Source organism: Vombatus ursinus, unplaced genomic scaffold, assembly GCF_900497805.2.
Source record: "Vombatus ursinus unplaced genomic scaffold, bare-nosed wombat genome assembly UNPS02005286.1, whole genome shotgun sequence".
NCBI classification, from domain to species: Eukaryota; Metazoa; Chordata; class Mammalia; order Diprotodontia; family Vombatidae; genus Vombatus; species Vombatus ursinus.
Genome location: NW_020945064.1, coordinates 14,956,762 through 14,975,083, shown reverse-complemented (window position 1 = coordinate 14,975,083; position 18,322 = coordinate 14,956,762). Strand labels below are relative to the sequence as shown.

At 37.8% G+C, this 18,322-nt stretch overlaps 1 protein-coding gene across 3 annotated transcripts in view; it reads left to right on the top strand.

Moving 5' to 3' along the window:
- Nucleotides 1-18,322, top strand: part of PRMT7 (protein arginine methyltransferase 7) — a 72,039-nt gene that overhangs the window by 7,918 nt on the left and 45,799 nt on the right. Inside the window, exons 2-3 of one of the 3 annotated variants that reach the window (XM_027846804.1) lie at nt 2,917-3,028; nt 5,574-5,610. In XM_027846804.1, coding sequence (XP_027702605.1) covers nt 2,917-3,028; nt 5,574-5,610 — 149 coding nt within the window. Of the gene's footprint in view, nt 1-2,835; nt 3,029-5,573; nt 5,611-7,539; nt 7,729-18,322 lie in introns of those variants that run through there. The other 2 variants (XM_027846811.1, XM_027846821.1) reach the window with 2 other exon arrangements.

The following is an 18,322-nucleotide window of genomic DNA, read 5'->3' as shown; positions in this document are numbered from 1 at the left end:
GTACAGTTGCCTGTATTTGTATCTTACCTGTGAGTTCCATGAAGGCAGGTGCTGTCTTACCTAAATTTTGTGGCTCCCTAACATTTAGCATGGTGGCACAGAATAGGTACTTAATTAATGTTTCTTAAATGAATGAGTAAATGAACCTTGTTCAAAATAAAGGTTTGTTTGTTTTTTCTGAGAAAAACCTTCAGGTGATTGATATAGTTGTTACTAATTATTGAGAACCTAGTACTAGGTGCTGTAGTTAGAAAAATGAGTAAGTCCTTGTTTTCAGAGTTTATAATCTAGTGGTGGGGGAAGGGTGGTGTGATAAGAGAAACACACAGGTAACTAATGCCGGGTAGAATATAAATGCCATGCCTTGAGGCAGGTCATTGCCTAATGATAAATACTAATAATTCACATTTCTTTTAAAAATTGATCTTTTATTGATTTGTTTTTTGCTTTTATATCAGTTTTATTTCTGAATATCCTTTTCCATTCTCCTACCTAGTGAGCCATCCAGTGAAACAAAGATTGAAAAAAAGGATAAAAAAACCTAAGTAAAACCAACCAATGCATTAACCCTCTTTGGCAGTATTCCACAGCTGTAATCCTCAACTTTTGGAAAGAGGGGAAGGAGGTGCATTTTGTCAGCTCTTCCCTGGAGCTAGACTTGATGATCATAATTACACAGTGTTCAGTTGATTGTGTTTTAAAGAATAGCTATTTCTAAAGCACTTTAACTACAGTTACACGGTGAGGTAGATGGTACAAGGGCGATTCCCATATTCCCATTTGACAGATGAGACTCATAAGTGCCTTGCCTTTAATTTCGTCACAGAATTTGTAAATGATGGACCCTCGGTGTAAACTTGATTTCTATCTCTCTAAGTTCCAAGCTCTCAGAGAGGTCACATAGTTGGAAGGGATCAGGGAAACTTTGCTGTCGGAGCTGTTCTTGGAACCGGGCCTTGAATAATGGGCAGGATTTTGACAGGTGGATATGGGTAAGAAAGACATGGGGACTGAGGAAAAAGCATAGTATGGGGTTGGAGTTAGAAGAGACCGGCCTTCAAAATCTAGTCTCTTAAATCAGAATCTATTTCGTTATCTGTAAAATGAGGCAATGTATTCACTGGCAACCTCACAACATAGGTGTGGGGATCCAATGAGATAATGTATATACAGTGTTTTGTAAATCTTTAACTTCTGTGTAAATTTCAGTAAGTCTTATTTCATGAGTAAAAGTAGGAAAGTATGGCACATATTCATGGATTAGGGATTATTCCAGTCTGAATGGAATTTTATGTAGAGGAATACTAGAAAACTAGATTAGAGCCATATATTTTGAATGACTTTGAATTCAAAGTTGAGGAGGTTGGGCTTTTTCGTTTATATGCAAAAGAAATAGTTTAAGTAACTTTGATAGAAGAGGCTTAAAAATGGTATAAGTGTAATCTAAGTTTACTCTTGTGATATTACCCTTGTATAGTGTGCTTTTATTTTATTCTTTGGTAATTAACTGAAATCGTAAGGCAGGAATTTAGTTTTGATCTTCAGAACTCCTAGTTGAGTGGAAGACAGACGAAGCATTAGAATCTACCCAGCTCTGCCTGAAGCTTTTGGATTCTGCCAGGAGAGAAGAGTTTAGAAGACTGTTGTACTTCATGGCTGTCACAGCACATCCTTCTGAATTTAAGTTGCAGGAAGAGAAAGATAATCAGATGATTGTGAAAAGGGTATTTTCCAAAGTGATTGTAAACAACAAAAATTCATCCAGAGGCAAAGCGGACCTTGTGGTGCTGTTTTTAACGAATCATCAAAAAGATGTTTTTAAGTTCCCAGGAATGCTACACAAAATTGTCAGTGATAATCATGGTCATATAGAGAGGAAGAGATCCACATGGAGGTTCAGGTAGTCGATGGGGAGGCACTGAAGATTGTAGACCAAGGGTATGACTAGCTGTGATTTAGCAAAATAATTGCAGTACAATTCCACAGTGCTGTATACTATGGCTTGGAGGTGCGGAGACCAGTAAGGAAACTATTGTGATATTCTTGGTGACAAATAGGGATTGAACTAGGATAGTGGCAGTGGGCATAGGAAGAAGGGTGTGGATTACCGAGGTAGAATGTACAAGCTTTGACCACTAATTGTGACTTTACACGGACTAAGTGTGGAGAAGGTTGCTGGCTTTTTCCGTTTTACTTCAGGTCCACCTGCGTAGACAGGCTCACTGTTAAGTAAGCTTACTTTTGACAGTGAAAGAAAATAATGGATGTGATTGTTCATGTAATAGAGCTGTAAGTCTTTGGATTTTATATATGTAAATGAATATTCCTTAGTAGAAAGTTAGCCAACTTCTTTGAATTATTTGGTATCTTTGTATTTCTCAGGGCAAAGGGAAGCAATTAGTGGTGGCATTTCTTCTACCATGTGTATTTTTTCCCCTTTCCCTTTTCTTCTCTGTCCTTTTGTTTTCTCCTTTCTTCATTTTTTTCCCCTTGCCTTTTCCACCTTTTCTCTTATTTATGCCCATCATGGTTGTACTACATCTTGAGGATTGTTTGGTTCCTTTCAGAGCTACTGAAGTTGTTGACCCTTCGCCTAACTCTTTATTCCTGAAGACCTTTTTACCCAGTTTTTGCTGATTGGATTTAAACTACTGTGAACATGTTTAGCAGTCTTGCAAATAATCAAAGACTTCTTTAAAGCTCAAGAGACAACTACCTGAATCATGTTGATTAACCGTTCTTGGTTGGGAATCTTTGAAGATAGGTGGTTTGTGCTCTGTTAGCGTATTGATTTATTTCTCTCTGCTCTATTTTGGGGATCTTATGTGTGAATAGGTTTCTGATAAGTGGACCAAAGCACAAGTTCCTCTGCTAAAATCTACTCAAGAGAACTCTTTTTTCTGCACTAAAAACCAGATGGCCTAATTGGCACCATGAAGGTCTTCTGTGGGCGAGCGAACCCAACAACAGGCTCAGTGGAGTGGCTGGAGGAGGATGAACACTATGATTATCACCAAGAGATTGCAAGGTAGGAAAACACTGAACTTCAGTTCCAGTTGAATAGTTATAGTGCCATCAACTTAACTGCCATGGAATTTATGTGATGGAGCCAAATAGGTCACACACTAGTGATACAGCGGTAATCTATGCATGTAGTTTTGAAATTCTTTTGAGATCCCTTTATAACGGGAACAGAGGCAGGCTGTTCTGTTGTCTGCATTGTGTCCTTGCTAAATGTTCAATGTAGGGATGACCTCGTAGTGTTAAATCTCATCCCATGAATGTTTGCCTCTTAGAGGCAGGCAGCTCACTTGGGTGATCTGGGTGCTTTTTTGGATGGGGCACCCCTCTTTGTCAGGTCTTATTACTTCTTAGGCTCACCCGCAGAATTTTCAACCCCTTTTGAGCCAACCTGTGCTTCATGGCATTGTAGTAATAATCACATTACAGGTATACAGAGAGGAAACCAACGTACAGGCTCTGGGCTATGTATTAATGGAAAAATGTGGAGCCTAGTGTATTGGAAAAGGCTCTGACTTTGGAGTCAGAAGATCTTGTTCTGGTTTTACTCTTAACTAATAACTTCTTGGACCTTAGTTTCTTTATCTATAAAATGAAGAGGTTAAATTAGATAATATCTTAAGATCTCTTCCTGTTCTAAATCTCTGAATCCATGTAAATAGATAGACATTCCATATTAGTTCTAACATTCTTAGTCTTGTAGAGTTCAGCAAAAGAGAAACAAGTTTATGAATTTTAAAGATCTATACGTTCGTTTGAAATTAGAATATATTTATCATGGGTTAGAATAACTGGAATGGAATTATGCATTGCTTTTTCCTGCCTCTCAACCCCTGAGCTATTTCAAAATGAACCATAATATTATGTCTTAAATTACTGTGCTATGGTACAACTTAGGAAATATGCAGGAATTTTATACTGGTAGGCCCACAGAAAAATAGTCATAGGGCACATAAATATCTTAAGTATTGAGAAAAGAAGAGGGTAATTTCTAGCCAGAGCCTAGGTATCTCCCAGTGGGAAAGTCCCCAGATCTGATTCGGACACATATGAGCATTGTGACTGTTGGCAAGTTACTTAATGTGTTGGAACCTTGATTGTCTCATCTATGAAATGGGGATAATAGTACATTACTTACCTCACAGAATTGAGAGGAAAGCACTTTGTAGATGGTAAATCGCTATATAAATGTAAAATTATATCATTATATTGTCCTCTAGTAATGCAGAGTCCCATCTTCTAAATGATATCTAAATAGATATGTATCACGGTCTCCACTAATGGCCACCTCCATTGCCTTACGATGGCATGGACATGATCCTGGGTTCTCACATGGTACGCCCCTGGTCTGAAGTTCTGGCAGGCCTGCCTACGCTGAGAGGGCTTTGAGCAAAGATTTTGCAACATTAGTCAGTCAATCAACATTTATTAAATGTCTGCTATGTGCCATGTACTGTGCTGAGCAGCGTAGATCTGTAGATGAGCCTAGCTCAGTGTTTGGAGACTTCTCAACCAGTGTGATGATGTTTTTAGCCACAGCACCTCTCAGAGACTGTTGAAAAGGATGGAGATCTGCTTTAGCGGATGAAATGCCCACCCTGACAACATCATTAGTCCTTGAAATGTTGTAGGAAATGGTAGCATAATTGTGGAATGGGCACATAGACACATGAGAACACACATACACATACATACACACATATACATATATATGTATATATACATATATACATATATATGTATATGTGTGTATATATATATACATACATGTATATGTATATATGTGTATATATATATATATACACATATACATGTATATGTATATCAGTGCTGTGATTTCACTGTCGGCGGTTCACCTTTTGTTGGTGAATATCACAACCTTCTAGGCCTTTGATTTATGGTTTCATTAATTACTGTATCACAAAGTGAAGTGAACAGAACAAGGAGAACAATTTATATAATGACAGTATTGTAGAAGAACAACTTTGAAAGACTTAGGAATGCTGATCAATATAATGACCACCTGCAATTTCAAAGGATTCCTGAATGAAACATGCTGCTTCTTTCATGATGGAGGAGTAAAAGACTCAGTGCAGAGTGAGACATATTTTTGCATGTGGTCAATGTGGAAATTTATTTTGCTTGATTATACATGTTTTTAATGGATTTTGTTTTGTTTTCTTAGTTGAGAAATTGAAGGATGTGGGAGGGAGAGAGGGTACGTTTTTGCTGATTAGAAGAAAGGAAAATTTAATAAAAAGAAAGAAACTACTCTGTCCTCCAAAATTTGACAGCTGGCTCTTTGGTGAGGCTTGTCTCATGATAAGAAGCAAAGCTTGACTTTTGTTGGCTCCATCCACACTCCATTGGTAGGATACACCAGACTTGATGGCTGCTGACCTAGCCTTTGAGAGGCCTTTGTGGTTCTTCTGAGTCATAATTAGGTATCAGAGGAGGACTTGAGCTGACATTGTACCTATATGTGTATTTTTTATTTTTAACCAGAGGTTTCTAATGTCTTTTTCTTTTCTTTCTTTTTTTTTTTTTTTTAGATCATCATATGCAGACATGCTGCATGATAAAGACAGAGTGAGTATTAGAAAACTGTATCTTATTGGTATGTTCAAATTACTCTGACTAGAGAGAAACAAGCAAAACTATGCTATGTGATATAATAATATTTCACCATCTATACTATATAGATTTCAAAATAAGTTTATAATTTTCACTTAGACCTTTGGAATCCCCTTAGACTGAAGTAACTAGTTTGACTATTAATGTATAATTATATTTTAAGATTTTATGCATATTTTTTCTTTACTTTAGTGGTTTCTTTTGTTCTTAGTAGGATTACAGAGGAATACAAGAACTGAGTATTGTAACTGCCAGATATGTATCAATAAATATGAAGACTTTATTATTAGCCCGTAAAAAATGTTTTGCTAGTTGTCCCATCCTAGGTGTTGTATGGGTAATACTGTGATACATTTTTGGATCGGTGATCCCATCAATATGGGCACTTTCAGCAGTGCCTTCCTATTTTGTGGAACCCTGTCCATATTCCCCCACAAATTCTCCACTGAGGGACCATCAGCTGCTCTGGCATTCTTATAAATTTCTTGACTTCATGTGAATTCCAAAATTCACATATTTTCACAATAATAATATATTAATAAGGTCATATAATAAAAAGGGCTTTATTCTTATATATGACTGACCTCCCTTCTTTCAGGTCATAGTTCTCTCTGGTAACATCATTTATTCTTTTTGCTCCAGCATAATTTTTGGTTGGTTAGTTAAATATGCTGTGACAAACCCATCACTTACCTCTCCATTGCTCTTTGGGTGACCAACAATTTTAATTTTTTCAGAGAGTGGCTCTCTATGACTCATAATCCTATAGCATCACCAGAAGAATATTGATGTTAAAAAGATAGATCTAGTAAGTTCAGGGAGACTCTCAGGGCCATTAAATGCACTACTTCATGGTTTCCAAAAGGCAATCCAGCCTACTTTTCTCATGTTCAATTCTAGGACCACATCAATCCGTGCTGTATATAGTGATGGGCCTACTTTATGGCTTGTCTATCCAACTGCATGACAATAGGCATTCTTCATCCACTTGATGTTTCTTGTATAGATAGTTAGATTGCCTGCTTTTGAATTTGTCTCAATCTAATGCAGTTTACCACAGAATGATTATGGATATTTCTATGGGATGCATGGTAAAGATATCACAATGTCATACAAAAATAGAACTATCTGGAGGCCTTATGAATTTCTTTTCCATTTAGACTGTGTGCTAGACACACTCCATTGTTCTTTGCTAAGTAGTTTCTCCCTGTTTTATGTCTTATTTGGGTCACTGATAAAGTTATCTGTTATATTTTTAAAAAGGAATCTTGAGTGAGTTTTGACATGTATGGTAGATACCTTTTTGGAGGATGGCCTTTAAGGTGGTGTTTTATTCTACCAAAGCAAATGTGTTTTTATATTCAACAAATATTAAACATGGTCAGATTTTGAATTCTTTGCTTTTTAGTCAATTGTGTGACTGTAAAGATGTAGTCTGTTGTAGACCATAATTTGTGATTATTCCTTTCTTAAACCTTATCAAGGAGCCCCTTGGACCATGTATAGATTTTTCTCATAAAGATTTTGTAAAGATGGAAAGTAAGGCAAGTGAGTCAGTAGTTATTGCTATTTTCTTGGGTACCTATTTTGGGTAGTAATAAGGTGTCTCTGATTTTTACCAAGTGTTCTATCCTTTCTTCTTTAATTAATTATCTAAAAAACTGATCTGTCCTTGCACTTGAAATTGTGTGGCCCTCCCACATGGAACAGCCTGTGTGTTACTTTGGCATGGTCAAACTGTTCTTCCCATACACTGAAATCTTGAGTATTAGTTGTCAAGCAGTAGCTTCACTGTCACAAAGGAGAGAAAGGGTTTGTTATGGAAATACTGAGAGGTCTTTTCTAGGTTTCATTTCTTCATTGTCATCCTTTCAGGTCCATCCTTAAACACTCTTGGAATATTTAGCTTGAAGGGGTCTCTTGCCAAACTTTCAGTGAACTTGTTTCACTGAAACTAGTTCACATCATGGATCCTGATGGAAGGACCTTGGAGGCTGTATAATCCAACCCCCTTCTTTTCCAGATGAGGAAACTGAGGCCTAGGGAGGTTAGAAATGACTTACTCAATGTCACGTAAGTTCTCCTTTCATGATATTTCATTGATTTATGAATTGATAATATTTAGAAACTTCCACCATCTTCCTCTTTAATATTTTATAGTAATGTTCATATTCTTAATTGGTCCCTCAATTATTAATCATATTTTCTCATTTTTCTCCTATTTTGGTATTAATTTTAATCTTCTAAATAATCAGTGGTCTGACTATACCTGGATGACTGAGGAATGACACCTGCATTAGTAACCAGTCATTTCCTGTCTCTTAAAAAATAATCAATTGGGGCATCTAGGTGGTGTAGTAGATAAGAGTGCCAGTCCTGGAGTCAGGAGAACCTGAGTTCAAATCCGGCGTCAGACACTTGACACTTACTAACTGTATGGCCCTGGGCAAGTTACTTAACCCTGATTGCCTCGACAAAGAAAAATAATCAGTTTTACTTATTGTGATGTTACTTTATGCTTGCCATGTTTAGTACCTTGACTTTTGAAAAATAAATTTTTTATTATAAACTTAACAATTGTTAACAAATGAGAACATTTCAATATACAAAGAATAAGAAAAAGGTTTGTATATGAATCCTTCAACCTCTGCTTCAGTTTTTAAAAAATGCTTATTAAGCTTAATGAGGTAATAACAAAATTGAACTTTTTATTTGCATCTCTATCACTACTCACTGACTCACTCCCTAACCCCCAAAACAAAGTCAAACAAAACAAGTCACCATATTGGCCATGTCTTAAATATATGATTTATCCTGTACTCTTTTTTTTCAAAGGAAGTATTCATGATATTTAGGTGAGAGGCTCCAGTTAGTCTACTTGACCTTGTCTTCTCTTGGGTCTTATTCCTAAACCATGTTTTCCAACGTGTTTTTTGTTTTCTCCTCTGTACTCACTTTTGCATTTATGTGTGCCAATGTATTAATTTGTTAATTTAATTTGGTGATTCTTAAAACAAATTCTTCTTAGAATTACTCTCCTTATCTTCTGCAGTAGTTTTAGACACATAAGTTGCACTTATTTTCGTTGTGGCTTAAATAAATGCTCATCATGAGCTCTATAATAGGAGATGACCATTAGCTATCTCATGAAACTTTCAAGAGTGTCAGCTCTTTTATTAGCCTCCTTTTTTTTTTTTTTTTTTAAATTAGGCAATTGGGGTTAAGTGACTTGCCCAGGATCACGCAGCTAGTACGTGTCAGGTCTGAGGTGGATTTGAACTTAGGTCTTCCTCACTTCAGGGCCGGTGCTCTATCCACTGCGCCACCTAGCTGCCCCCACTTTTACTAGCTTCTTCAAGGAATGCTTGGGAGCAAGTTCCTTTTGTCTTCCAGTTCCATTTATAATGAGAATGTCAAGATTGACACCATTCAGTTCTTCCAGTGGCATATGCCCTCACTGATAACTGGACAAGAACCTCACATTTAGTACCAGTAGTCAAATTTAAGTTTTTGCGTGACTTAAAAACTGCATGTTTTTTTGGTACCCTCTGTCTCCTTTTCTACCACTCTACCACTGCCATAATAGAAGTTGAAGGGGTCATAGAGGACTGGGTGCCATTTTGTATTTTTATTTATTTAATGAATTTCCGTGTCTCAGGAATTAATCAACAAGTGGTTTGCCTGTTGGTGATGAGCTTTTCTTATTAAGCTATCTGGTCCTTGAAGAGCAAGTGTGTTCTTTTCCTAAGGCTGTGCTTGAAACTTTTCTAATACAGTTGAGTTTGTCAGACCTTGTGTTCTGTTTCCTGTAGTCTGGCAACACCTTTTCAGCGTTATCTCTACCTAACATAACAATATGCATTGTAGGACTTAATGGAAGATACAGGGAATGAAAGAAGTAAATTTGGCATTCTTTACTACTTGCCCACAGTTAGGATCAGAGGAAGAAGAGTTGGGGAAGGATAGCGAGGTCCAGCTCAGAGAGGTACAGAGGAAGTTCAGAGGGGCAGGTCACCAGGCCGGAGGTGGATCTGTTTAGTTGTGCGTGGTGATATCTTCTCTGCTTTACTGGGGCTGGCCTGGTAGACTCGGTCTCCTTCTCTGCAAGGCCTCTATAGAAAACTTAAAATACTTTTAGTTACGAAAGCTGTCCTAAAAGGCTAATGGACCTCATTGTTACTGTTGTCGTTATCAAATATTTAAGTACCTCCTGTCTGAATGTCACTGTAGACTGCAGGAAGTTTTAAAGTCTATGGCAGCTGGTTATGATCGTCCATGGTGGTCCCTTCTGCTGGGGAGGTTGAGGCTGGTGGATTGCTTGAGTGGGGGTGGGGAGAGAATTTTAGCTAAAGCTGAACAGGTGTCTGCACTAACTCTGGGCACTAATATGGTGAACTCCTGGGGTTGAGGGAATGTGGTAGGCCCCAAGCTGCCCAGGAGAGAAGAGCTCTTTAGAACTTCCTTGCCAGTCATCAGTGGGGTTGGGCCCATGAGTGACTGCTGTACTTCCAGCCTGGATGAGAGAGGAAAGAGCATTCTCCTTTCCCTCTCAAAAAAAGACTATGAAGAAGATGTTGCATTTGAACCCCATGTCTCCTAGCAGTTTGTGTAAATGTAATAGCGTCTCCATTAGACTGTAAGTTCACAGAGGTCAGGGACTGTGTTCCATTTATTTTTGTGTTGCCGGTACCGAGCGTAGTATTTTGTACAGAGTAGACACCTAATAAATGTTGAATCGCATCGGCAGCCCAGAGAGTACTTGGGGCTGGTAAACAGGCCTCAGTGTGGAGCACCTGAACATTGAAGTAGCTACACCTCACAGCAGCTGAGCGTGAGGAGCCTTTATGTGGAGGAGAATTGTGCAAAGAGGAAAGGCCTGAAGCTGTGCATGCTCCATCTTTTTAATAGAAGTCATCTTCTGATGACTTACAGGTGATGCAGGAGGGTGTTGGCTTCTCTAGTAGAAGAATGTAAGTGTCTTGAGGGTAGAGGTTGTTTTTCAGTTTGTGTTTGTATCCTGAGCAGCTGGCATAGTGCCTTGTCCATTGTAGGTTCTTACTAAATGAATGAATGAGTCCAAATAGCATTGGAGAGGAATTATGGCAGATGCCTTGAGTGCCAGAAATTACTACGGACACGTGTTATGGGACAGGAGGTGGTCTAGCCATTGGAGAGATGAACAGCTCAAATGCTGCCCAGGCTGGTAGCCGCAAAATGTTAAAGGACAGAGAGGAAGGTCTCCAGACCGTGTGTGGAAGAGAGGGGTTGTGATCTGTGGTGTGGAGAGAATGAATTCCCATGTGAATCAGTAGATTCATTGAAGTAAAAAAGTATATGTAAGGAGCACCAAGGTGGAGACTTGCCCTGGGTGCTCTCTCCACCTGATGACACTGGATTTGATGAGTATCAACTTTCTGATGTTTACTGTGCCTCTGAAACACCACATTTTCTAGTGTATCCATCTTCATTCTTGATGTTTTTCCGTTCTCGTAACTACCCAACAGAGGGCAGGCGCCAGCACTTGGAGGAATCGGGCTTGTGTCGAAGGCAGGACTTGAGCTGCGCCTCAGAGGAGCAGGTTTGCTGCTTACTTCCTGAGAGAGTTTGGGAAGGTGTCTTATCCTTGCTGGGCCTCAGTTCCCTCAACTGTAAAATGAGGGTGTTGGACATCGTCTTTGGGGTACCTTCTAGTTCTTAAGGTGCTGGTGCTTCTGCTTCTTGTTTGTGCAGTCCTCCGAGTGGCCAGGAGATGTCCTTGCATACTTTACTAAATTGTCAGGACAAAGTGAGCCTTATACAATGCATATGCTTGAGGTTACATGGTCAGTGGTATTTAGTAGATAGCAGACACCCAACTTCCACTTTTTAACTCCATTCAGGGTACAAGTTGGTCACTTGCTCTGCTCTGGTATATTGGAGTATGTGAGTATGTTTTTGCGGTGGGGAATTTAAAAATGTTTTGAACTAAATGGTTCAGAATTAAATATAAAGTTATTGCATATAAGTTCTACAAGAAAATGAGACAGCCCCTTCTTTCTAGAAACTCATATCCTAATTGTGTGTATATGGGGGTGATTCACCTGCAAAGGGAGATGGAAAAGGGCCAGTGGTCCTTCTTATACAGTGACGGGCAGAGAATCTTCATTAGTATCATTTGTAGTGACAAAATTACTCCCATTTCTCATTTTGGACAGTGACAAGGACTTTGGTCAAAGAATTTTTCTGGATTGTCAGAAGCTGTGGCTGCTGTGAATGTTGGGGTGACATGTCTCAGCAGGGACTGAGCTGGTAGCAGAGTTGGGGGTCCCAGAGGTTGCTGCTCAAGATCTGAGGAGAACTGGAAGTTGACATGGAAGCTCACCCAGTATATGGCTCACTCAGCATCTGCCATCCCGTTTTTCTCTCATTGCACATTCATCTTTAGCAAATAGTATTGGTCAATGTGAGGTATAGGTTATAATACACTTATTATGAAACAGTGGACGTTTAGCATTCAGTAATGATAATAATAATGACAGCTAGTGTTTATATAGCACTTTAAGGTTTGCAAAGGGTTTTATCTTATCTCAATTTATCCTCACAACAACCCTGGGAGGTAGGTGCTATTATCATTCCTATTTTATTCCTCCTCCTCCTCCTCCTCCTTCTCCTCCTTCTGCTTTTCCTTCTCTTCCTTCTCATCTTAGTAGTCAGTGTTTATATAGCACATTAAAGTTTGTAAAGCATTTTACATATGTTATCTCATTAGTTTATTAATTTCTAAAAATTATTTAAATTAAAAAATTAAAATTTATTTAAATAAAATTATATTAATTAAAAATTAAAGATGTTAATTTATTAATGAGATTTATTAATTTATCTTGTTAATTTAATCCTATGTAAATTGCTATCTCATTTAATCCTCACCCTGCAAGGTAGATGCTATGTGATCCCCATTTTACAGGTGAGAAATTGAGGCAGATTGAGGTTAAGTGCTTTACCTAGGGTCACACAGCTAGGAAGGGTCTGAGGCCAGATTTGAACTAAGGTCTTCCTGACTCTAGGTCTAGATGCTTTGTTTGCTGCATCACCAGCTGTTTGGGATCCTGTAGGTAGTTCATGTTATAATAATAATAATAATGATAATAACAACAACAATAATAATAACAATTAGAACAAGACTATTTTAAAGAATGCCTATTTCATTTCCTGTAATATTATTAGAGGTGGGCGTTATCCCACGTGTTATCAACACAGTCATAATATTTAATGATACCTAAGATCTCTCAGAATTTTTGGCATTGGTGTATATGGACATTTGTACTCAATTCAGCATTTACAGAATTCTTTTAATTCCTTCCTCCTTGGCTTTCTCATTTTCTGTTCTTCTCCCTACATGCCTTCACCAGTATTCTAGTGGTTATGGATAACTCTGGGGGAGAGGATGAACCCTCTTAACTCAGGGTTATTGTGTGAAGAACAGGATTCTGGACAATGAGTGCTTTTCTCCAGTTCAGGGACTTCTACCCTCAGTCTCTCTGTTTTCAGATTTCTTGTGTCTTTTTTTTTTGACCTTGAAAAATTGATTTTATTTTTTGACATGCCTCCTTCCTTGTACAGTCAATAGTAAACAACACCTAATAGATGACTTTTTCTAGAACTTTTAGAAAATATCTTTAATTTTGAAGTGAAGGTTTTCGTTAAAAACTTCTTTTTCTTAAAATGACCACAGCAGGGTTAAGTCACTTCCAGATTAAGTCATATAGGCAGTTTCACTTTTGTGCTTGATTTTCTTTTGGTGTCCCAGTTCTGGGGAGCATTTAGGCCAGGTGTGGTTCTTAACCTTCGGGGTGTGTGTCCTGGACACTGGACACCTTAGGTAGCAGCCTGTTAAAGCTTATGGTGGAACTCTTCTCAGAATTATGTTTGTATATGCTTAAAATAAAATATAGAGGATTGTAAAGGAAACCATATTGAAACATAATTATCAAAATATTTTAAGAAACAAACTCACAAGTTAAGCCTGGGTTAGGAACCCTTGATTTTGAAGAACTGCTACACTGATTTCATGACGGAATTGTCCTCTGTACACCTTGTGCTTACAATAATACCACGAGTGAGCCTGTAAATCCAAATACATAGACATGGCACTATCATGCTTTACCCAGGTATTTTGGTTTTTACAGCTCTTCCTTGTCATTATTTGAGTAGTTTCAATAAACCCTTGTTAACCTGAAGGCCCTCTGCTCTAGTATACAGTGAGACTCACCGTCATGATTTACACAAGTCCTGGTTTCACAGCGATTTAGGGAGATTACATTGATTTCTTCGAGTTGTGTTGATTTTGCTATACTAGAAACTATAGTTTGTTTCCTTGGAAACTTGAGAACTAGAAGTAACTGTGTCATGTTTTTCTTGTAAAAGCCATCCCTGGGCTCTTTACCTCATTTGAACAAATGGAGCGACACTAGCATTTCCTGGCTAATCTTTGCATGCTTGCAGCCGCTGGGACAGTGGAAATGCACTGACTTTAGCACTTTATAAGCACTTGTTTTTAAGCTGTAACCTGGTTTTTGCGATACCAGTCATATCTTTTCTGGTATTTGTAAAAGAAGTTGTATTTTTATGTCTTGAAATCAAATGGTTTTTTGTTAGTACTTTGATATAAAAATATTTTCTAAAACTTGAAAATTTTTTTCTAAGCCAATCTTTTTTCAGCATTGTAATTATTTTTCTTGATCTTGTTTTATTTTATTTTATTTTTTGGTGAGGCACTTGGGGTTAAGTGACTTGCCTAGAGTCATACAGCTAGTGAATGTTATGTGTCTAAGGCCGGATTTGAACTCAGGTCCTCCTGACTCCAGGGTCAGTGCTCTATCCACTGTGCCACCTAGGTGTCCATTTTCTTAATCTTTTTACACTTTCACCTAATTGGAAAAAAAATTATTTAAAGGGCATTCAGGAACCTCTCAGCAATCTAAATCTATGACTATTTTGTTCTAAAAATTTGAGTAAAATAACTTAAGATGTTTTCATTTTTTAGAATAAATTACTACAGATAATAAATACAAGGTTTTACTCTTATAGAGAAATGTCCTTTTTGTGCAGCAAACGTTCATGAAACGAATTTTGTTTCCTAAGATGGAAAGAAATGTCTCCTGGAAAGAGTAACAGCACTCTTTAAACCCTCCAAAACATTAAAGCAGTAGAATTTCACCACCTAGACTGTTAAGTAAATGAAGAAGTAGGCACATACATAATTGACATCTTTTTTTGAATATTGTTACAAAATCTAATGGTAGTAAGAGCTAACATTTATATATATTGCTTTATATATATTTATATATAATGCTTTAAGGTTTATAAAGTATTTTATATATCTTGCTTGATCCTCACAAATACAAATTGTAAAGTTTATTATCACGATTTTACTGATAAGGTACCTGAGCAGACAGAGGTTAAGTGACCTGCTTAATGTCATGCAGCTAGTAAGTATCAGACTCAGGTCTTCTTGCCTTCAAGTTTAGCACTCTTTCTAGTACTCTGTCTAGCTATACCAGTCTGACTGGATTTGACTAGGAGTCATTTGACCAGTTAGTTTCTCATTCGTCATCACTTACTAGCTTTATGCTCTTAGATAAATTGCTTAATCTCTGTGGCCCGCAGTGGTCTCTTTTTTTTTTTTTTTTTGGCTAGGCAGTGGGGGTTACGTGACTTGCACAGGGTCCCACAGCTAGTAAGTGTTATGTGTCTGAGGCCGGATTTGAACTCAGATCCTTCTGAATCCAGGGCTGGTGCTCTATCCACTCTGCCATCTAGCTGCCCCTTGCAGTGGTCTCTTTTTTAAAAAAAAATTAAATTTTATTTTTTCATTTAGCAGAAATCTACCCTTGCTCCTTCTCTCCCCCCACAATTAAGAATGAAAGAAAAAAAAATCCTGTTACATATGTGTAGTCAAGCAAAAAAAATTTCCACATTGACTCTGTCTGAAAGAAACAATATGTATGTGAATGTGTGTGTCTGTCTCTTTCTCCATTTTGTTTTTTACCTCTCTATCAGGAAGTGGGTAGTATGTTTCATCATCAACTTTTTGGAATCCTGGTTGGTTATTACACTGAGCAGAAGTCTCAAGTCTTTGAAAGATGTTTATCTTTACAGTATTGTTGTCACTATATAAATTGTTCTTGTGCTTCCATTCACTTCATTTTGCATCAGTTTATACAAGTCTCTCCAGGTTTCTCTGAAACCATCCCCTTCGTCATTTCTTATAGCACAACAGTATCATCCCATTCATAGACCTTATTTTGTTCATCCGTTCCTCAGTTGATGGGCACCCTCTTTCAGGTTCCCATGCTGTGCTACTTCAAAAAGAACTATAAACATTTTTGTATATCTTTAGGGTTTGTTTTGTTGAGGACTGATCTCTCCTTTAATCTCTGACCTCCTCTGCTTCCCTGTTCCCCTCTCTCTTTTCTTTCCCTTCTGTTTCCTTGTTGAGAGAAATGTATTTCTGTAATTAAATCTGTGTGTGTGAGTGAATGAGTGAGAGTGTGTGTGTGTGTGTGTGTGTGTGTGTGTGTTTGTTTGTGTATTCCCTCCTTTGACTGGTTCAGATGAGAGTGAGGTTCAGTAGTCAGCCAGTCCCTCCAGTCCCTGCATCCCCTGCTCTTTGTATAGATGTCTTCTTGAGCACCCTGATTTTGTGGGATGATTTTCCCCAATCTTCTTTTCTCTTCCCCTCTAGTGTATTCCTTTTCTTCTACCTTTCCATTATTCTTTTAAGATCATTAAAACATGGCAGAATCACTTTCAGGCCTTCTGTTTAATTATGACCCCAGGTAGTGATAGGGTTCAGTTATTAGAATGTAAATATCGTTGCTTATTTGTGTTTTGTTTTTTACATTTCTCTTAACTCCTGTGTTTGAACTTTAAAGTTTCTATGCAGCTCTGGTCTTTTATCAGGAATACTTGGAAGTCCTCTCTTTCATTAAAGATTCATTCTTTCCCCTGTTTATTATTTTACACAGTTTTTCAGGTAAGTTATTCTTGGCCATAAGCCTATATCCTTTGTCTTCTGGCGTATTATATTCCCAAACTCTCTGTTCTTTGATAGTAGTGAATTATGTATGATTGTGACCTCAATGCTTGAATTATTTCTTTCTGATTGCTTGCAGAATGTTTTCTTTGACCTGGAAGCGCTGGATTTTAATTATGATGTTCTTGGGAGTTTTCATTTTGGGATTTCTTTTTAGGATTCTATTTCCATTTTGCCTTCTATTTCTAAGAGATCGAGGCAGTAATCCTTTAAGATTTCTTGAAATAGGATGTTTAGGCTCTTTTTTTGGTCATGTTTTTCTAATAGTCCAGTGACTCTTAAATTCCTTTCTCCTAAATCTCTTTTCCATGTCATTTTTTTAAATTATGAGATACTTTGATTTTCTTCTATTTTTTTCAGCCTTTTGACTCTATTTTAATATTTCTTGTTGTCTTATGGAGTCATTGTCTTCTATTTGGTTCATTCTAGTTTTCAGGCTCATTTCTAAATTTAATTGTTGCTGGGCAAATTTTTATGTCATTTGTGCCAAGCTGTCAAACCCTTTCCAATTATTTTTTCCATAACTCTCATTTATTTTTCAATTTTTTTTCTTCTAGTGCTCTCAACCATCTTTTAACTTTGTAAACACTCTTGTTTCATCTTTTTCAGTAATTCTAGTTGAATTTCTGCTAAAACTGTGTATTCTTTGAGGCTTTGATTGTAGATGTTTTGGAGTCATTCTTTTCTGGATTTGTGTCTTGTGCATCCATCTCTGTCATCAAAGTGATTCTATATGGTTTTTTGTTTGCTCATTTTTCCAGCCTACTATTTGACTTTGAACTTTATATTAGGGCTGGGCTTGGCCCCACTTTTGGAGGGCTCTGGACTTGTCATGTTGCTGTTTTCTTGGGGTATGGAGTATTGTGTTATTTCAGGATTTCAGAGACTGCTTAGGCTGGAGACCTGCAAGCTTTCAGTACTCCCAGAGTGGTCTGCCTCCTCGGTCTGAGTGAGCTCTGCAAGTTTCTCACCTGAGTTTGGGTCTGAACAACAGAAGATACCTCTGGACTCAGATGCTGTCAGCCACTTGGGAAGCTTTGCAGGAGCATCCCAGTGCAGGGAGAAACTGTGCACCAGGCAGTGGGAGGTTCTGGACCTACACTGGGGAGACCTCCTCGGTGGCACTGGAACAGGAGCCAACTGGCACCTTTATAAGATATTAAGAAAAAGAGTTTCTTCTAGTAGGTGTACTCACCAGCTACATCCAAGCATACCCCTCCTTACCTTGCTGTTTGATATAGGCAGGGCATGAAATGTTCTGAGCAGTTGTTTTTGTGGTTAGCATAGAGTACAGTAAAAGTGTCTGAGGCAAAAACATTTTCATAGGATATTAGGGATGAACCTTAGGAAGAATTCTCAGGTATGTACAATTATATTGGTTAATCCTTTAATTATTTGTTTATAGAAACAGCACTTTATTGACTGTAGTATTCTCGAATAGTAACCAGACATCAATCAACACACTGCTCATGGTGACCACCTAATGTCTTGAATGAATGTTGAGCCAATGGCAGCATGTTTTGAGGGAGGCCTCATAACAGTACAAAGTTGGAATTAGTTCTATTAACTTTAAATGAACAGAAAAAAAAACTA